The 21,920-nt window shown below is 41.5% G+C and overlaps 1 protein-coding gene across 1 annotated transcript; it reads right to left on the reverse strand.

Annotated features, from left to right (window-relative positions):
* Positions 1-478: 478 nt before the first annotated feature.
* On the reverse strand, positions 479-17,047 carry crispld1a (cysteine-rich secretory protein LCCL domain containing 1a). The gene is made up of 15 exons (XM_039789554.1): positions 16,770-17,047; positions 15,856-16,216; positions 9,366-9,484; positions 6,912-7,044; positions 6,680-6,795; positions 6,351-6,451; positions 6,074-6,265; positions 5,381-5,441; positions 5,222-5,288; positions 4,914-5,044; positions 4,736-4,779; positions 4,549-4,621; positions 4,371-4,446; positions 4,141-4,274; positions 479-726 (listed from the first exon to the last, which is right to left on the reverse strand). The coding sequence occupies exons 2-15, from the start codon at positions 16,114-16,116 to the stop codon at positions 675-677; spliced, it is 1,560 nt and encodes a 519-aa protein (XP_039645488.1). The 5' UTR covers positions 16,117-16,216; positions 16,770-17,047; the 3' UTR covers positions 479-674.
* Positions 17,048-21,920: the final 4,873 nt, after the last annotated feature.

A 21,920-nucleotide genomic window follows, 5' to 3' on the forward strand; every position in this document is an offset into this window, starting at 1 on the left:
CCGAGCTCACTTTCAAAGATGGCTACGTCGTGCATCACACGTAGTAAACATTGTGGTTTTCTACAGTTTTAAGCACTTTTGTCTTTGTTGTAACCAAATGAAGAAGTTGTACACATAGCACTGTATACTGCTACCTATAGGCATGTCGCTACAGTCTTATTAGGAGTTAAATACCGCCTGATTAGTTATTTTGTAGCTTGTGCAGCTGAGACGCTCGGTTGCTATATGACAACAACGGCTTTAAGCCGAGCCTTGAGCAGAAAGCAGAGCAGTAGCCTAACGTTAACGTTAATCAAAACGTAATTTTCATGTATCAAACTGTGAAATATAGTTGTGGAATATGTCAATAACTGGGTGAATAGAATCCTAAATGTTACTAAAAATGTTACAAAAATCCATCTTTTCCCCAACTCGTAGTATTGTGTGACAAAAAGAACGCAACAACCCACGGTAACTCGTTTTCCGACATGGATGTGACGTCACACTCGAGCTACTAGTTGCGATTACAAGACAAAAAGAACGCACCATTACACTGTCATGGAGACGACCTCCAACCCCTGGAGTCTAGCAAAGCAAGAAACATTTCAGTCATTGAGTTTGACAACTGGGCTTGATTTCGCCTATTCAACCACCCAAGTGGGCTTTTTCTTTGGTGAAGTTGCCCTCTGGGGCACTCAAATCACAGCAAACACCCGGAACGCCTTCCCTCCAGGAGGGTTTTGAAGGCTGCAGGGGAAGAGAGAAAGAAGAGTGAAGAGTCAGCCTGGGTGCGGCATGTGTTAGATACAGAACATGTCCCAGCCTTTTGGAGAGAGACGTAGTCATGACATGCACACACAAACAGATAGACTTCAGGGTTTTCTTTACGGAGAAACATCCATGTCAGTGTGTTGTCTGACACTCTGACGACAGATAGGACACAAACAGAGGGTCAGGCTCCCTGAGAAAACAGATAAAGCACCCTTTATCAGGGGGTCTTGATGTGTTATTCCAACAGAGGCAGACATGTTGTGAAGTTAAAGCAGACAGATAAATGATGGGCAGATACTAACAGATGTCAGGCATCTCAGCAAAGTGACAAAGATAAATATGTTGGAAAGTGGCAAGGGAAGACAGGGGGAGGACAGAAATAGAAAGGGAAGGCCATAGAATAAATGAGGCCGTGTGTGTGTTTGTCCTTTACACAGGTCATGTTAACAATAGTCATTCTGCTGACCACAGAACAAGTTTGTGCAATTGAATATCTCTAAAAAAAGTAGAACCTACTATACAGTATGTGGGTCACTTAAGCTTACACCAAGGCTAGTACAGAACTGTGACTTTAATGCTGTTGTAAAGTGGTACAGCTTGGATCCAACACATGCTCTCACTTCATTAGGATCAGCAAAGTATTTTCCTAGGCAATCACAAGCTAAATTGTCTCCTAATCCAAAAGTTACACCTTCTCAGTCTTCTTGATGCAGAAGAACTGTATGACCTCCTAGAGAGGTACATGTTTACACTCTGCATATATTTTGAATTGTGTAGGTATTTTATTGACTGGTTTAAGCTTCTTAACATTCCAATAGCCACTGTACAAAACAATGAGGTATCTTGTTTCCTGCTCTGAGTTAGCAAGTCGTGACAAACAGGGTTGTTGCCCCTCCTCTTCGAAGAAGGTATGGTAAATTGATGGGGCGAATTAAGCAAAGATGTACCTCTATGCCGACGATGCTGTGCTTTATTTGCAAATCTGCAATTTCCTACTTGAGATCCTTTATCCTATACGCATGTTTAGCGCTGCCTTTGACTATGAGTGTAACATTGTTAAGGGTTAACTGTTGGGTTAACCTCTAAATGTGCTACTATGTCTGTGAAGGTGGATGTGTTACATATATTCTATCTCATTCAACCCTCACAAAGCTCACCCCTCCTTATATTTCAGGCGTGATAGGTTTACTTGCAAATATTCTCAGCATGTTACTGTAAATTATCTACATGATCACTATAGCCTCAGGATTTGGTCCCTGTAAGAGGTCAGAAAGTCTGTTTCCCATTAGTAGTGTTTTCCATTATCGTTGACCAACTCTTACTGTATTAGAATAGTTAAACTTTTGTACCTGGAGTCAATTTAGAGGTGATTTTAGATAACAAGTAATGCATACACCTTCTGTTGAAGCCTGATCTGATAATATAGTCTAAACAAGGCTAAAACAAGCTTCTAGTTCAGAATATTCCACCTAAACCTACCTGGACCATGCTCAGATTATAATGGTCACAAAAAGCCTCTATTCTGCATGGACTGATTTTCACAATTCATTCCACACCATGTTTGGTGAGACAGTAGTAGTTTTGAAATGCATGTTTTCACAAAAAGAATGGAAAGAGGTCTTATACAGAATTCATCCTTCTCTACATGCACTTTTGTCAGCCTTATCCATCTTAAAGGTCCCATGACATGGTGCTCTTTGGATGCTTTTATATAGACCTTAGTGGTCCCCTAATACTGTATCTGAAGTCTCTTTCCCGAAATTCAGCCTTGGTGCAGAATTACAGCCACTAGAGCCAGTTCCACAATGAGCGTTCCTTAGTATGTGCCATTTTTGTGTCTGTAGCTATTGAGGAGGAGAGAGTGGGGGGCAAGGTGGAGGGTGGGGGTGTAGCCTTGACCAACTGCCACTTTGCGTTTTTTTTTTTTTTTTCCCAAATTTTTTTTTTTAAACTAACTTTTTTTATATTGTTTTTTTTTTTTTTTTTTTTTTTTTGGGGAGGCTTCTTTCTCCTGATGCATATGCTTTGCATTTTTTTTTTTTTTTTTTTTTTTTTTTTTTTTTTTTTTTTATTTTTTTTTTTTTTTATTTATATGTTTTGTTCATGTTTGTTTTCTTTATCTGAGCTGCTATACTCAGCTTTAGACCCTTGTCTGTTGATTGCCCTTTCTGACTTACTACCAAAAACAAACCCCTCCCAGAACTACATTAAAGCTGCTTACACATATAGCCGACAGCCGACCGTTGACAGAAAAGCCAGTCGAAATGATCAGTCTCCCTGTGTTGGTTCAAAAAGTGCCACAGAACACATCAAAAAGACGAGACGAGACGTAATACATCTCTATAATCTGTATTGTTGCCCAAGAAATGAAAACCGGCAGCTGATTGGATGAACGCGTCACATGGGTTTGTTTTCTCCGGAAATTCAAAGCCAGACTGTCATCGCGGCCGCTCAGAATACAATCTCATATTGTACTAAAATAGTTCACTGAAACATGTTTCTGAAAACATTTTAAGCGAGAAATAGGCCATGCAGTTGCTGAATCTGTCTTCATTTCAGCTCAACAAAGGTCAGTTTAAAAGATTTTCGTCAGATTTTGAGAGACTCTAGTCACGCTCATTCCGCTCACCATTTCCGGGTGAGTCCTGACTGCCCTGCCGGCGACTGAACATGTCAGGTCGGCCAAAATGAACGCCGACAGCCCCCCAGACTGACGACGACGCGGTACACACCGAACAGACTCGAGTCACACCTTACGATGCACTCCTCTTCTCTGCACTAATTGCCAAACAATTAATTATTTTAAACTGGAAGCATGTTAATCGCCCTCCCATGTGCACTGTATAAGAAACTGCCTGCATCTTGAAAAGATTAGGTTCACAAGGGAGGGCAGAGTGGTTACGTTTCTCTCTACCTGAGAGCCAATACATTCTCACTCCTTTTCTCTGAGCCCCGGCAAGTTAACCCCTTCACTTTCCAACCATGTTGTAAAACAGAATACTGACATATGACCAGTAATCTCCCTAAACAATGGATTTCATGATAGTATGCAACACCCTCTAATATTTTCTTTGTTGTTGTTGTTTTACACTTTATTTTTATTTTCTGTTTATTCTCTTTTATTGATATAAAATTATTTTGTGGTCTTATCTTGTAGTCTTTTGTGGTTCATTAAACGGTTTTTCTACCAATACAAAGTACCACTATCTTGAGTGCTGTCACAATAGGAGTGATCATTTTACTGTAAATGTAAAGTTTTTGTTGCACAATTATCCCTGAAAGTTAAACGTTTTCAAAAGTGTGTATTTTCCATACAAATTGCATATGACAATTTGCACACACATAAAATATGCCACTTAGATCAGCTTGGCTGGATTAGGCATTCCATACCTCTCTGAGAAAATGCCATTTTGGTATGAGGCAATGTAGTGTTTCCGCTTGTCCACTGGCATCACATCGATGTAACCACCCACGTCACTCCTGATTACTCCAGCGTGGACTGCTGCTCGGCATATACTGGACTTCTACGTAGGTATGCAAGAGGAAAGATAATGGTAGAAATAATCATAAAAAACATGATGACCCTGGTGGTGAATTCAGCTTTAAAATCAGGGACTTACATCAGAGTATATTCTGGTACCGATGACTCTGGATATGTGAGGATTCTCTTCTAAACAGTTTCTCGGACAGTATAACCTAAAAATAGAACAGTTGGACATGGGTAATGATGACTTGCACTTACATAAAGCTGGACAACTCAACGTATACATGCAGGCAGACTTAAACTCAGGTTCATACCTTGGACAATGTTTTGCAGGTTTTTGGTATGAACACATCTGTGCAACTGTCGTTTCACATGTGATGGCTTTGACTATAAGAAAAGATTACAGTCAACACACATAGTTGCAGCACAGCTTAATAGGATTCATTTCATACAAAATGTTACATATCTATAATTACAGTGTCACATTATTGTCAGACTAACCTGCTACTTTGGAAACTGTGAAGGAATTAGCACTCAGATATTTTCTGTCAAGAGGAAACACAACATTGACATGAGACTAGATTATGTTCACTTGAGTGAGTATATTTTACCAATCAAATACTATCAAATATCATCAGTATACATTCCTGATGTGATGTTTCTAATATTACTGCCTCACCCAAGAGACTGGACTCTGTTCTTGTTTGATTTAATGAAAAAGTCCTTTCTGCCTTGTCTTGTTACATCCATCCATCCTCCGTCATTATCTATGACACCAGCATGTAGACCAGCTCTGCACACACTGGATTGCTGCAAATAGAATATTTTATATTTTACAACATAATTTACATTGAAGGCCTTTTGTCGACACAGTTGTAAGCAAGTAGCACTTCAAGGACACTTTGATAGGAAACCACTGTCAATTGGTGTAATGCTGACTTCATAATTTGGATTAATTAGCCTGAGGACTTTAACTTGTGTGCTCACCATTTCATAGTATACTGTCCCAATTACTTTTCCTGTAACATCTAGACACCCAGCTGGACACTCATATCTGTAGAGTAATATGGGGAAAATTAGGTGAAATTAACTGTATACTCCATTTTGTGTTTTTTTTTTTATTGTTATATTTTATCTGAACTGTACCTATTACATGGTGTTCCTTTACACTGATCTCGAAGCTTAGTGTCACAGGTCACAAGCTGAGCTGAAAAACATAAACATAAAGGCCTTTCAGTGTTCGTACAGGAACCAACATGCATGAAGTGGCTGCTCTGATGCAGACGACTAGTTTCTAGAAGCCTGAGATGAGTGACACCCAGTGAGGACTGTTGTTGTGATGCTTCAAGAACTACTGTATAGAGAAGAATTCCTACAACAAGGTTCAGGGTGGTCAGCAATTCTAGAGGAAGCGTCTCAGCTTACAAGCACATGGCCCGTTTCACTGCAAAGAGGAAGCCATTTAAAAACCGCACCGAGCCCCTTTCACCCCTCAACCCCTCTCAGCTGGCCAAAAGCAAACACACACGCTCATGGATCATGCTAAAATAGATCTCCCCTCCTTGCTCCAAAAAGTGACTTGCAAAATTAAGTACACTTCAGAAAAACTGTCAGGGTTAATCAGGGAGATGACAGATAAAGGATACAGAACATCAAGGCAATTTAAGATAAATTGCAAGAAAAATATTTCCGGTCAAGGCCTTTTTTGCACTTGTTATTCCTTATTATTCCCATATTTTTTGCCACTCCCACGTGCACCTCCCAACCCTAAATCAGATCCTACACCCCCTATTTTGAGATGAAACTAGATCCAGAAAAAACAGTTAAATGGCAGCTTACACATCTGCTGCGTGTTGACCACTTCATTCTTCTGCAGGTTCTCTGTGGGGGGCTTGGTGGGGGCTGGGGCGGGGAGACTGGGAGTCTTGGGCTTGGAGGCCCTAGACCGGGGCTTCTGTGGAGCACGGGGTGCCTCCGGCTCAATGAAGTTGTTTTCTTCCGTTTCCTCTTGTGGAAGGTTAGAGCTGTCATCTTCAAGCAAAGTCACAAAAGCAGGGTATAGTAAGCATACCTCAGGTTTCCTTACTCTGTCTTTCTCTATTTTCCACACACATACCTTTGTAGCAGAGGTTGTCCTTGCAACCTCCTCCATAGCTGGGAGGACAGGCAGAGCATGGGGTCCCATGTTTGTAAGGTGAATGCCCCCACCAGTTTCCCCTGTTCAGGTCATATAACAAGCAAGGCTTATTGAACAGAACACATACTACTTAAGCAAAATTGATAACCTATATTTTTTCCAACCCCGTTGTGTGTGACGATTTTAAACTTCAACCACGAGTGAAAAACCTTCAAAATTCAGTAGCAAATGATTACGAATTATGTTTCAACCTGTGTATCTACCTGTGTCATGCAGTTGTGTAAGAACATCAAAACAAATATGCTTACTTTGGTGAATAGTTGCAGACAAGATAGACGGCTTTGGCCCAAATCTGTCCCCACACATTCATGTTGTAACACATGTTGATGGCACAGCCAATCCGACTGCTGGTGGCCCATACCAGCTGTGAAAGAATGACAAGGCAGACCATGAAAAATGAGCATTAAGTCTTCAATTACTTAAGGATGAAGTCTAAAGACGATAAAGGGTAAATAAATGGTATGATCCAGACCTAGCTACCTGTGTATAATGAGTACAAACTGGGCCGGAGCATCTGAAGGGGCAATAGGGGTTACACTCCTGAGGGTAAGGGAAGGTGTAGTCTTTGACTTCATCATACCAGGCCTGCACATGGAACGTGGGTGGACGATACCTGGAGAAATGAGTAAGTGTACATTTGATGACAATGTTCCAAAAAGCATTTTTATTGGCTATTTTGGTGTGGAAGTTGGTATTATGCATCACAGCTGTTTTCTGCTTACTGCACGTCTACATTCCAAAAGCTATATGCATATATGATACCCATACAGTTTAATAGTAGAAAACAAAGCAGCTATTGGAAAAGACATACTTTATTGATCTCTGGGGGAAAATATATTTTTCAAATTGCACGCACGCACGCAGGCACGAAATACACACACATGCACAAACAGGACCTGTGCACATGCACTGATGGACAGATGTCAAAGCGAGGGGGCTGCCCATGGACCGATGCCCCGAGCACTTGGGGGTTGCTTGCTCAAGGGCACCTCGGCACTGACTGACTGAGCTACTGCCGCCCCAAACTATTTACAAAACCACTACTTTGTTGTTCAAAATGTGTTCCAAGATGCAAGTGGTAGCTAAAGAGATAACATGCAACATGCAGCAAGCACGTCATAACTTCAACTGCTGGTGCTTTGCTTTCTGTCTGGGGCTGCAGAACTGGAGAGTAATCAGCAACATGTGACACACCTGGGCCTGGAGTGTCCCATGCATATAAGCCAGAGCAGCAGCCAGTACTGTGGGGGCAGAGCTACTCACACAACATACATCTGTATTGTGGCTTTTGGTTCCTTGGCCCTTGTTTTTACAGCATAACACCCATGCAGCAAATTTTCACTCATCCACTCCCTACAGTATGGAAAGATTTTACAGATTCCTCCCATCAGTTTGTTTGACTTTTTTGGTTATTTTGTGGTAAATTAAAACATTACTTTATCTGTGAGTTTATTCGTGTGTCTTTCGTTTTTGTCCCAGTCTAAGCGTCAGCTATGACAAGGTGACTCAAGACTCAAGTCAGCTATTCAACATATGTAGTTACCATCTGTAGTTTGCAACAATTGGTAACCACAGCAAAGTAAACACATCTGCTGTTATTAAGCTTCTAGCTGGCAATAAAAAATGTGTGCTCTCTGAATAAATTGCGGTGACCAAGGCTTGACACTGATTTGGCACCAGGTGTTGCTAGTTAACCTGATTAGAATCAAGCAGACATCTTGACTGTGAAGTGATGTGATTAGATGTGGATCAAGAGTCTCTTATGTAAAGCACTGCTGTTTTCAGGTGCTCTATGGGGGACTAAGTGAACAAATGAGCAAACAAATGAACACATGTAACAAATGTAGTAAATTCATATTAATGTCCTCTGTGTAAACAAATTAGTGTTGGGACTTAAAGAAATGGCGAATTCAGCCAACCACCGTGAATTCGGTGCGACTCACAATTTTGACCAATCACCGCAACTTAACCGCAAATTTGACCAATAACCGGAGTTTCCCGCGTCTTCAACCAATCACAGCAGTCCTACGTGCCAGACTTTGCATCAGTATGGGACCCTGAGAGCCACTGACCAAGCAGGAGTGAGAACGGGTTGACGTCACACGCACATCGCCAAATTCATTTCCTTGTTTCTGATAGGAAGATGAGACGTGTGTGACTCGAACATCTCACATTTACCAACAAAACGTACAGCGAAAAACCGTGCAAAATATTTCAGACTGGCCTGACAACCTGTATACATTTTAACATCAATGTACGCTGTAACGTTTTTTCACTCTAAATTCGCTGAGAACTGCTGCTGTTTCAATCCTGTCGGCTCTCTGCAGCGGGCGGGTCTGCTGCTCAGTTCCCCCGTGCAACTGACGCGCGCACAAAAAGAAAACACATGGTGGATGCAGAAAAAACGGAGATAAGACGTACAGGATTACCTAAATTGAGTACAGCTACGCTCATTATTGGAAGTGCAATGATAAGTCCAATAAGTACTTTATCAAACCGTATGAATGTGTGTCCCAGGCCAGGATAGGAAATGAACTAACAATGTATAGATCAACAAGCCACTGACACATATGTTCTGAGCCTTTTTGGTAAGGTTACTAGTAAAACTCAGCCCAAAGTAGTTTTATTTTTTTTTCACTGTCTCTCACAATTTAATTGCAACAAAAATACAAAAGACATCGCAACTTTTATTGCAATGTTTTACAAAAGATTCCGCAAAATCAGGCATTTTGGGCCGCAACAATCTATTATACATAAATTCTGTTCCTATCCATGTACAATAATAGGCAACACAGAATTAGATCAACATGACGAAAACATCAAGGGGCTGCTTGGTATCTGTCATGTTACATACTTAAATGTTTTTAGGAAGGCAATTTTTTAGCCTCAATCTTTGATCAAATAAACATCTATATGCAGAAACTTATTGTTTACCTTCCCCAGTGTGCTCCCAGGTTCTGTCCGATCTGTGGCAGTAAACTGGCAGGTCCGTGCTCCCATAGACAAGTCTCTGCCCACTCCTCTGCTGTACGCTCCAACTCTGTGTCCCACACCTGCACAGGAGATGAGATGGAAAAACAATACAAAGTTGTTTTAAGCATTATAATTGATGAAAAGTGGAAACAAACCAACACAGGGCAACCCAAAGTTGCTAAAATATTGCTTTTAATGGGCCATAAGATATAGCAAAGTCAGATCATTCAACGGCTAATGTGAAACTGGAGATATTCACTGCCTTATAGGGTTTGTTCAGTTGTCAATGATATGAGTATGGAACACATACTGAACAAGGATTACTTATCATATGTCATGATAAGTAATAGGGACTAGGAGCTGCACTGATCTCTAAACTACATGCAACACTGTGTTGATGTGTTGCTGCTGCTGTATAAAAGAGCTTTTAGACTCTCTTATTGCTGCTCAGCTGATTTTCCCCAGATGGGTTTTCCCGTAGGATCAGGTGTTATTCAAAAAATGCAAAAGCTGTTTTTCCTTAAGTAATACCTTCCATATGTCTCTGGTGAGATGTCTGGGTGCAAGCTTTTGTTTCACTTTACCTCTTTCTGAATTGCTCTCTTAGTTACGTTTGGCTCTGGTTGGATACTGAGGTATCATATTCCCATTCTGGGGTTTTCTGGGAATGCAAAGAGTATCTTTCCTCTTTCTGCTGACCTACATTCTACCATACCTTTTGTTTAGAATAACACCAGCAGCTGTAATTCCTCTGAAGGACACTGTATGTTCCTTTAATTGCACACCTTCACTTTCACCTTCAGTGTGGGATATCTAACAGGTTTCTACAGAAAAAGTCAATTAGTTTGCGCGTGTGTGCATAAGTGTGTGTTTGTGTGCGTTAGTATAGGTATTAGTATACCAGCGGAGGTGTCAGAAGTTTTCACATTTCACACATTGGGCCCTGGAAGTCATAGCTTACCCTCACTGAAATCTCATCCAATACCAGACTCTAAAATAACTCCCCCGTTTCCACCACCACCTCCTTCTCCATCCGTCACCCACTTTCAGTCCCACCAGAAACAACTGCTGTTCTCTGCATTACTCCCGAAACACACACCTACCTAACAACAGGATGTCTGGCAGCGCTGCAAATTAACTCTTAACTCTGACCAGCTCTTTCTGGGAATCCAGCTAGCTGTTGAGGACGTTTTTTTTTTTTTAAATCAACGCCAAGGTAATATTGGCTGACTCTTCCATGATTACACAGTGTGTTATGTCAGATTTTAACACAAAGCCTCATAGAAATGTTACATAACTGGCATATAGAACAAATAAACTGTCGGAGGTGTGGAGTATATGTTTCATTCATCTCTTCCCTTGCAAAGAGGGAATGTATTCGTGTTACAGCAACCTCATCTGGAGTTGCCTGTGGTCTGTCTTGCACAGTAAGGCCAAATGATGACTGACAGAGCCAGCACTAAAACAGGAAGGAAAATGTGTTTACCTGAAACTCTATCTCTGCTCAGAAATGACCTCTGTTGGCAGGGAGCAAGTAAATGTAATTGTCATATCTGTTTAGATTTTTCCCCTGGTTATCCCTTTTTGCCACTACAATAGCTCATGATTCTGAAACAGAAACATTAAAGAGATTTAAGCGTAGTCATCATCAATAATGGAAGACAGCAGAAAGAAGCAATTCAGTTATAACCTTACATTTCTGTCTTATACCTCGTCAAGTTTTTCGACTAGTGACCTTGCACAAAAAAATAATCAATGTTTACACTGATGATGAGCAGACACATTTCACTGAGCTGTGGTAACTGCAAAACGATCTGCAAACCACAGCACATAGGACGTTCTGTGCTTGAGCGGGGTCAACACAATGTTTTTGACCATTAATCAATGGTTATGGGTCTGAAAACATTTAACTGTGGCCACAATTACAGAAGGTTGCAAGCCAAAAAACGACCAAAACTCTCTCACTTGCTACAGTGTCAAGCTGAGGAACCCATTCCATCGTCCTCAAACTTGCAAAGAAAGCAGGCAGTGTTGACCGAGACACACATTTTTCAGCTGTTGCAACTGGTGCAGAGTGCAGCCGGCTTGTCAAGCTGCTGTTGTTTGCACATTAGCCCAGCAGGAGAGGCCTCGTAACCCCCCACCCCACACACACACACATACACCTCACCCACCACCCACCCTGACCACACTTCTGCTGGGCCCGTAAAGAAAAACACCTCCGCTGCTAAAGCCTTTCAGCACAGTGCACACAGCATTGTGTATTTCGCTTAACACTTCATTTGTGGCCAGGTTTTTTTCTCTTCCTTGGTCATCTGGTTGCATTCCAAAGTGTATAGAGGTGTACTTCCTTTGCTAGTTTAGGTTTGCTGTTAATAATCGATGGTGCATGCAGAGAAACATATATGATATGGGACTTATAGAAAGTGAAGGTGTTAGAGAGAAGACAGGGAGGCAAAGAGGTGACTAGGGAAAGTGACCATTAGTTAAATTACCAGCCCAAACTATCATTTCCCACAGCAATATAGAGTATACAGTGTTTCATGCAGTGCATTCCAGCCCACATAAACTCACATCAGAGATCCTGGGGCTGACCATTGTCTGAAATTTGTCAACCAGAAAATACCATTATCTTCTATGTTATTACAGGAACATAGTTTGACCAGAACAGCATAGCCAATTATTATAGGCTTGACTTGAACAGGAAGCTGTCTCAGTTAATGGAAATCATAAGTGAGCCATACAGTTAAATGGTTGGGTTAGCCTGCTATTTTGATTGGTCTGATATTGGGAGATTGTCCTACTGGGCATAAAGTTTCACATATATTTGTGGGATCATTGGAATTTGATAATTTAATTTACATGTGTTTTGCATATCTGCAAATTTTTATGACCACGCTCCCTGAAGTATTCGTGGAAGGTGCTATTGCAGGCCATTCTTTATAAGTGCATTTGGAGCAAGAGCTAAATTCTTGGCATTACATCAAGCAGATTCAGTGTGGACACTGGACTCCCACAAGGATGCGCCTAGTTGCCTCTTCTGTTTGTGCTATTCGTTGACAGGTTACAGCCGGTGCAGGTGAGGCCCAGAGAATATCCAGCTTCGTGACATTACGGTGGCATCTTTGCTATTTTGTGATAGTATTATGCTTTTGGCTTCATTGGAACGTGATCTTGGATGTGGACTGGAGCATATTTTTTCATACTATCGTATTCAGCTGCTGCTCTTTATCTAGAGTAGTCTCGCATTGCCAGAGTAAGGTCTGGCTACACCACAGATACATTCTGGGATAGGAGGAAAAAATAACTCTGGGTTGTTTGCATTTCTTTAAACCAATCACAATCGTCTTGGGTGGTGCTATGTTGTGGATGCAGCGATGGTGCCTCTGCAAAATAGTCTTGAAAAGGAACTTGTTTTGGTGACACATTTGCACCCTCAAAAGAAATGCCACATAAAATATTAAACTAAGCTAATTGTTCACACAATACAGTAACGTGAGCTATTTAAATTAGCTGGATACATGGTCATTTTACTCTTACCAGTGTATTGCCGTGTACTTCGTCCAAAGCAATCCCCACCCATCGGTATCAAAACGTCCCAGTTAGAGAGTAAATTACATAAACATATCCTTTGTAAATCCTTACAATCATTCACCAAAAGGACAAAGCTGGCTTGCGTTATTGCACTATTAAAATTTTTGTCAAAGTTTATAATAAGGTGTAATGTTAGTTTGCTAGCGCAGAGGTTGTTCTTGTTGTGAAAGAGCCACCTTGAAGCTTTGCCCTTTGCCAGGCTTATCCTGGCATTATACTTCCATTGATCTAGACTACATCTTGAAAAGCCGCTTTTGAGCACTTCTTTTGGATTTCAGAGATTCAAACTCTCAGCTGGCCTGTGAGCTCTGTGGTCATCTGCAGCGGAAACTGCAGAAATTTGCAGGGACAAAAGATGTTTGGACTGCTCTTCTTAATATTTTGCCACTTGAGTCTGATAATTACTTTGTATTTGGCAATGTTATGAATCTAACTATTCTCTTAACACTGAAGCTGTCTGTTTCAAACGCTTGTACACATACCATAATTAAACATCTTAAAGTTAATTCAATGCAAATGTATTAGTCTAGAACTTAATTATTGTCTGATTGGACAGCCACATTATCCAACAATAAATTAAAATGGATTACGCTTGCAGCACAACTTCACTGACTCATCCCAGACAGAAAACTGTCGATACAGCTTTTTATTTAACTGCTAACATCACCACCATTCACACCTGAGTGCAGCCCAGCAAAGCCAAGTTAAACATCAAGGTCGGTCGGCCCTTTCTCCCAAGATGCCATCTGTTTGTCTAGCAGCGCTTCAAACACTGATACTTCTCTGTTTATATCTGTGGGTCAACATTTGAGTGAGAGGCAGAACTGCTGTCCTCCCTACTGAAGGTGCATTGAAGCTTTGGGGATCGCTACGGAGTGTGAATGCTTATCCGGGGAATTTTTTTGGCCTATGTGTTGGATAATGACAGAATGGGAACGGAGCCACAGAAATAAAAGAGATGGAGGCAGAGAAAGAGGGCAAGAAAAGGAAACCGATGAAGGGGGGAGGAAAGAGAGATATTTGAATCGATGTTATCTCTGAGTCTCTATGATGATTGCCACAGAGGGTCAGCCGGGTTAAGGTTTAATACAATGGCAGACAATGACGAAGCTGATGGGTAAATGGCTGTGTGTGTGTGTGTGTGTGTGTGTGTGTGTGTGTGTGTGTGTGTGTGTGTGTGTGTGTGTGTGTGTGTGTGTGTGTGTGTGTGTGTGTGCGCGTTCATCTGCATGCGTGAGTGTGTTGGGATGAGCAGAGGAGCATGTCCATGAAGTGTTCCAGTACAGTGAAGCTGTGAGGCTTCTGAAAGGTGACAGCAGTTCAACACAGGCACAGGGAAAATCTGAGATATATAGAGCCCCTTTCAAAATAAAGCTCTGAAAATCCCTGAAAATCCACTTTACAGTACATATGTGACCTGAACATCTGAAAGAGATTGACATCTACAGAACTGCAAATAAGATTTCAGCTAGTATCCTTAGAAGTCATTGTCTCTTTTTTACTTTGTGCTCATTCCAAATGTCTCCATCTTTCTTTTACTCTTGCCTTACTCTCATCCTCCTATCTTCTTTTCAATTATTTGACACCCATTTTTCTCCTATATCATTTTTACACCTCTATTTGTATTTACCTGCAGTAGTCCTTTGCTAGCTTCAACTCTCTTCCTCTCATCTCACGTCCTCTTGTTGCATGCCTATCTATATTTCACCCCTGGGTGCCCCCGGAGCTAAAAACAAATATATAAAAAACAGCCAACTGTAACAGGAGACAGTAGAAAATGAGCTGTGTGCTGCTGGCTCAGCATTTCCCCACTATAGTGTGCCTCAACCAGAATCCTGCCAGGCAGAGTGGTGCTTTCACACACGTACATGCGCACACACACGCATACACACACACACACACACACACGCACACACACACACACACACACACACACACACACACACACACACACACACACACACACACAAGGGGTCCTCAAGTCCAACCTCTCAATTATACAATTACACAGTCCAGCAATTGCCCCCAGCAGGAACTGTTTATTTGCCTTTACCGTTGAATAATACTGCTTTTTGTTCCATAGCACTTTAAGTGAAGATGAAAGGATGATAAAACCTCATTACTTTCTGCACACTGTATTGATTTTTAACCTTCTTAAGTACTGTTGGTGGCAATGTACTGTGGCGGTCAAGCAGTGCCTACACATGTAGTGCATTTGGAAAAGTTCCAGGTCTGTGGAGCACTGATTTTCAGAAAGAGTGGTGTGCCTGTGTATGTGTGTGTGTGTGTGTGTGTGTGTGTGTGTGTGTGTGTGTGTGTGTGTGTGTGTGTGTGTGTGTGTTTGTGTAGTAGTGGTCGGCGCTGATACTTAAACAGGCCCCGGACAGTGCCATCTCAATCAGAATACGGGATTGCACTGTTAAACAAACGAATCCTGTGAAGACGATACACAAAACTGAATAAGTGATCTCACTGGCAGTGATAAAGTAATCCAATCACACTGAGTAAAAAAACGCAGTAGTAATGTGATCATTGGCAAGTTGGTGGAATTCTTTTCTGCTGACAAAACAACCAAAGTCACATGGGTACAAACTTGTGTGTGTGAGGGAAGGGGCTCGGGGGGGGGGGGGTTGGTGGGGGGGGGTGTTTGTTTTTTGGGGGGGAAAAGAGGGGAGGGGGCGGGGGGTGTGGTGACTGGGTCAGTTCACTAAGCTATATGATCCACAAGTGTGCAAGACTTTTAGGGAGTTCAGAATGGGGTCAACACATTTATTACATATAACTGCATGAAGTATATATGCACTTCTTCATGGGAATCAATCTCATCGGAGAAAACATCCTCCCTCCAGCCACCTACCATGTACTCCATGTTGGATGACGGAGGGTAAACCTGGCCTCTGAGCTTGTTGTGAAGGTCCAGGATGAGCTGAGCGTCACTGTCTGTAATGGCCCTCTTCCCCCTCTGCTTGGCCTCCCACCAGTCCCCCTCCTCGTCCATATACTTGTCCAGAATCTGCCCCCAGTCTGTGGAGTTTGGAAGCATCACCATGGAAGTGGCCGTCTGGAGCAGCAGGAGCAGGGACACGCCCCTCAGCCAGCGCAGAGACACATGCCTCATCCTGGATACGTGCTGGAGACAGTGATCGTGGTGATCCTCTCAAACTCAGGCAGGGTGGATGAGGACACAGAAAGACACTCTTCTTTGTCCACAGTGCGAGCTGGCAAAGGAGCCGAAAGGAGAGAGAAAAAAAGGATTATTGGATGGATTGGAACTGGTGTTCCGTATCAAATTTGCTGAATAACTTGGGTCAATATTGAACTTGGTGAGGACAGAGGATTGGCTTGTAGACACTTGGTTTTGTGCAGAGCCACGGGTAACCTCATGGAGTTCACTGGGGTAAAGCTGGCAGACTAAGAATGACTAGTCAAGTGTGGATTAAAGAAATCACTACTCCTTTAAGATTCTACAACTTTTTCCTTAATAAATAAAAGGAAAGACAGCTTGGGAGCTGTTCAAAATAAATACTGCATCTCAAATCACATTAAGCAGTACAGCTGTAATACATGTAGTCACGTGCACAGAATGCTGCACAGCTAATGCATTCACATTACTGTATCTGTATGCATACTTTGAACATTTTGGTATGCATGCTGCAATGCTGACAGAAGCTGATATAACGTGCCAATACATTATGGAAAACGTGAAGAGTAATGCATATTGAAATGGAAATGGAGTGGTGTGATTTAATGTTGACTTTGGAAATAATTTACCTTTAATGAATTGGAATCCAGCCCGCTTCTTGAGATCCTGACACAGATCTGGCTGTAAGAAAACTTCAGCAACAAGAAGAAGAAAAAAAGTCCGTTGCAGAGTTGCAGAGCTCAGGTGGAGCGGCGGTGACTGTCGCTGCCATATGACACAAATCAAAAGATGAGATGTGGCCGCTTCACTCCGTTTGAGAAAAGAGAGAGAGCGGGTCTTTCTTCTTTCGGGATTCTTGCACCAAAGCCGCTAAAGCATCACTTATCCACATTTTATCCTCAACTTGGCTGCGCTTCGAGAGTGCCGCCCCTGACCACGCCTCTCCAAAGGTTGGAAACTGCCCACTCGGTCATGGCAAGACCTCCGCGCGCATTTGGGCTAGAGGCAGGAATTTATTTTCTCCAATATTGTGCAAGTTAAACTGTAAAACGCACAGAAAGTCGGTATTACCCATCAGAAACACCCACTTCTGTAATATTCCTGCAGAGACTGTTATTGTTTACTGTACTCAATAGTGATTTAACAGTTTGTATCTTAGTCTTGCATGCCAGACCTATCTCACACAGCGCTGCATGACCTTGTTACACTTATTTGTCTTATATGTCTCAATAATCTTCAAACCTTTTTTTGTGTCTAAAGTAGCTATTATAATAGTCTAATGATATGATATGTGTATGATTTCTGTCATTCATTGCCACTGGTTCGTCCCCAGAACAGTAACATGCACTTACAGTAAAGACTGACTGTTGCCATCTTACCTGGTAACTGGCTTTGGTCAAAAATACATTAATTTAAACCAGATCTTCCTCCTCTGTGGGGCCTGCCAGCAAAAGTGGCCCCATTCTTCCCGGGTCTAACTGTTCACTGGTGACTCCTTGGGGGGATTAAAACACAAACCTACTCTCTATTAATTCCAAACCCCAAACTTGTCATCACTGTTTCCCTTTCCGCTGCGGCACAGTAGAAATTCCATAATGGAAACAGGCAGGTTTTGTCTTTTGTCATCTGGTCATTTTCACTGGTAACTGTGGCACATGTGGAAACAGTAGCTAATCACCAGGCCTCGTGTGTTTGCCCCCTGTACAGACTTACTTTCCACAGGGGGAGACACAATCTTCTTGTATTTTACCTGACAAACATAATAAACCAAACGCTGGCCAGGCCGACCATTTGCCCGGCAGTGCCTTTGTGCTGTCTTTTTCAGTAAATCCCCTTGTTTCCATGACTCCCTGATTTTTGTTTTGTTTTGGCCCATAGCCCGTGCCCATCAGGTGAGTCAGGGACTGAATGGCAGTTCTGTCAGTTATGGAGTTTTGTAAAATTCATAATCTGTACCACATTTAAGATTCAACATGGTCACTGAAAGCTGGGGAAGACATGGATTGGTTGTGGGGTCAAATAATAGGGCATGTTAAAACTATTCAATACAGTCTATATTTGAATACTCCTCTAGTCAGTAGTGGAAGAAGTACTGATCATTTAAATAAAAGTACCAATCCACTACAAGTAAAAGTCCTGTATTCATAAATGGGTTATGGAGAAAGAAAAAACTAGATTCTATGACAAAATTTTTCCTAATCTTTGCTTTTTTTAAATAACATATTGGATAATTGGACCTCTTTGGGCCTCAACCAGTTATCAAAATTAAACAATCTTAGAAGATCCTTAATGATCACGTTAAAAGCATTGAATGGCCTTGCTCAAAAAAACATTGAGGATTTATTGACCCCCTATGTGCCTGGGTGCTCCCTTAGATCAGTGGATGCAGCTCCTCTGGTTGTTCCAAGATCTAGGCTTGTGACCAAAGGCAACCAGGCCTTTGCTGTTAGAGCCCCAAGACTCTGGAACACTGCCTACTGAAATTAGATATGCCACATCATTAGTATCTTTGTATCCATGTATGTGTGTATGTATGTATGTATGTATGTATATGTGTGTATCTATGTATGCTTACATGTGTGTGTATATATATATATATATATATATATATATATATATATATATATATATATATATATATATATATATATATATATATATATATATGGTGCTTTATGACACCTCTGTTTTTTGTATTTTTGTATTTTTGTATTTTTGTATTTTTTTGTTGTTGGCTGTGTTGTTCTTGGTTTTATTTGCTGTTTTTCTGGAAAGCACTTGGAAATATAAATAAAGTTTATTATTAATATTGTAAGTATGGAGGGGAAATGTCTCTTTCGTGGAATTGCTTATAGATATCTAAACTCTTATGTGCTGGTTTATGTGTAAAGATTCACAAGTCATAAAGGTCTGGAACTACTGGATTAATCTGTATCAATGCTTTTTATTTTATAAGCTCATCATGTTTTTTTATGTAAAATCTAAAAAAGTAACCAGTATCTGTTAGATAAATGTAGTCGAGTAATAACTACAATATTATCCTCAGAAATGTAGTAAAGTAGAAGTTTAAAGTAGCATACAATACCCAAAATCAAACTAAACAGTACTTTTTCATTCCAGCACTGCACTCACTCAAGATGCACCAGATCAGTGTGTACTGAGCACTATAGATTTATATAAAACCCTGTCTTCCAGGGCGCCTCTGCTGTCTAACCTTTTTTCTGTATATGTACAGATTGTGATACAAGAGCTCTCACATTGAGGACCCACCGCATTCTGAACTTCCATAAACCCAGGGTTTACTGTCTACTCCCTGGGTCAGTAGCAGAGGCCTCAGCCACAGCCCCAGCAGCAGCCCTCTCTCTGCGTTTAGACCCAGCAGACCCCCCTCTTACACCACAGCTGAAATAGCAACGTTCTAATTCCCAGGAGGGAAGCACCGCCGAAAACACTCATTCATTTGCTTTAGATTTAATGCTGCTCTACATTTAGATGTGTGTGTGTGTGTGTGTGTGTGTGTGTGTGTGTGTGTGTGTGTGTGTGTGTGTGTGTGTGTGTGTGTGTGTGTGTGTGTGTGTGTGTGTGTGTGTACGCGTGTGTGACAGGAGGAAGAGTGCGCATAATGTGTGTGTGTGTGTGTGTGTGTGTTTGTGTCTCTGTTTGACAGTAAGAGAGTAAGAGAGTGAGAAGTGAGGCAGCAAAGGAGTGACAGGGTGCATGCGTGTGCGTTAGTGCCTTCATAACCTAAATATATGAGTCAATACATAAAACATGCAATTATTTTAAACACTCAAAATATGTTTAATGGGCTTGGGATATGAAATGACTTATGCTACGTCAAGGTTAAGGCTGAAATACACAAAGACTGACTGTAAGAGCATGTCTCTGACCCCGGCTATAAAATGAAATTGTGTGGATAAGAGAAATATTTACCAACTGCTCAGGGATTTCTATGATTTACAGTGTGGTAATTTAGGTCAAGCCATGTGTAACAGACGAGGCATTCTCTGATTAATGTTTATTACAATGCCTGCCTGTAAATATACACTATTTGTGCCTGCGGTAGAGCAACATAAATGATTTCATGCTTTGGCTTCTTGTGTTAGCAGCCTTCAATGAGAGTTCTCTCTATCATCCCCTTCTTTTTATTGCATCTATTGTTTTCTACTGCTTCTTGCTACCCTGTCCGCCTTACTGTAATATTTCACATTTTTCTTTTCTTTTATACCCGACCTCCTCTCTACCTATGTTTCTGTCTACACACACTTTCCCTCTCTCCCTTTCTCACACACAAACATTCACTTTCCATTCCTCTGCTTGTCTTTCTCTTTCTATCTCACCCACAGTCATTGTTAAGCCACGGGTCCATTCCAGATGCTGCATTTGGTACCGCCTCCATTCACCATGTGGTCTTGTGAGAAACCCCATGAACCCAGGAGAATGTATCAGCCGTGCCAGACTCCGCATCCACACAACAGTAGCCTTTGGACACAACAGCAGACTACATAAACGCTCTTGAAGAAGGCTTTCTGTTGGCCCACATTATATGGCACGTTGCTCCCTAATGGTTCTGGTTGAGCTGAACTGAGGTCAGAGTGTTGGAACGGCGTCGAGGTGAGAATGGGAGTAAAGAGCATCAAGGTCATTTGACGTTCGACATCGTTGTTTTTGTGATTATCAGCAGTGTTCAACAGAAGGCTGCCTCAGATATCTACTTCAGCTCAGTTGGGCTTAGTTTGTATGCATCTACCCCCTTGTGGTGAAGACATGCCAATACATTTGTGAGGACTGAATCCAATGGACTATAAATTGTTGTGTTTGGTTCAAAGGTGTTACTACAGAGTTGTATAAAGCAGTTAAAGCTGGGATAGGCAGTTTTTTTTTTTGCATCATTGGCCAAACATTCCATAATAACTGTTCAGCATATTGTAATTCATGTGGTGTGAGAGAAAACTAGAATCTGCACCTCCTCTTGGCTCTGTTTTCAGGCTTTAGAAAATGTAGCCCGTGACAGGAGACATAGACCAATCACAGGTCATTTCAGAGAGAGGGGGTTTCTATTAGCTGTACAAATGCAGATGTGCGTGCCTTCAGATGGTTAAAGCCTGATTCAGTGGCGAAGAATCCTGCAGTTGCTATTCCAGCATTTGCAACAACTGCCTACGCTACAAAGCAATCTAAAAGCAGGAAGACGGACTCATCAAAAATAAAGAATCTAAAAGACAGTCTGACAATAAACATGATAAAACGTGTCAATATAGGCAAAGCGTTTCAGAGATGGAGAGAAAATGTTGCTAATAGTTTAGCCTTCTGCTAGCCATATAGTCAAAGACTCACGGCTGCGGCTAATTCCAGTTCATGGTTACGTTGCTAGCTAGAGCATTGAATCACAGTACGCCATCTCAAAGGGCTTTACAGGCCCACAAGTTTGCAATGAAAACAGGACAGTAATTCTTATAGAATTCGTCTGGTGGTATGGGCTTAGGACAGAGAGGGAAGAGCTGCAGGACGAAGGCTGTAAAATTCTGCTGTTTTTTTTTCTTTTTCCACAACATTGAATGTTCCCTTTAAAATAAGCCAAGATATTGTTGGCTTAGATTCAAATGTCTAATTTCCCTGTTGTGTTGTGTTGTGTTAATGTTTAAGGTGTTCAGTAGGCTTTTCAGTTGCCTTTACATAAGTAAAAGTACAAATACCCTAATGTACTCCATTACAAATAAAAGTCCTGCCTTCAAAGTTTAACTTAAACTTAAACTTTTTTTCAACCCATTGTCCTCCTC

Source organism: Perca fluviatilis, chromosome 22, assembly GCF_010015445.1.
Source record: "Perca fluviatilis chromosome 22, GENO_Pfluv_1.0, whole genome shotgun sequence".
NCBI classification, from domain to species: Eukaryota; Metazoa; Chordata; class Actinopteri; order Perciformes; family Percidae; genus Perca; species Perca fluviatilis.

Excerpts from the sequence above, each read along its gene's own strand:
- crispld1a (XM_039789554.1), bottom strand. The coding sequence starts at position 16,116 with ATGAGGCATGTGTCTCTGCGCTGGCTGAGGGGCGTGTCCCTGCTCCTG. Across the intron at positions 9,485-15,855 it reads CATCCAACATGGAGTACATG|GTGTGGGACACAGAGTTGGA; the intron begins GTAGGTGGCTGG and ends TCTCCTGTGCAG. Across the intron at positions 4,622-4,735 it reads CACAGTTTCCAAAGTAGCAG|TCAAAGCCATCACATGTGAA; the intron begins GTTAGTCTGACA and ends CTTTTCTTATAG.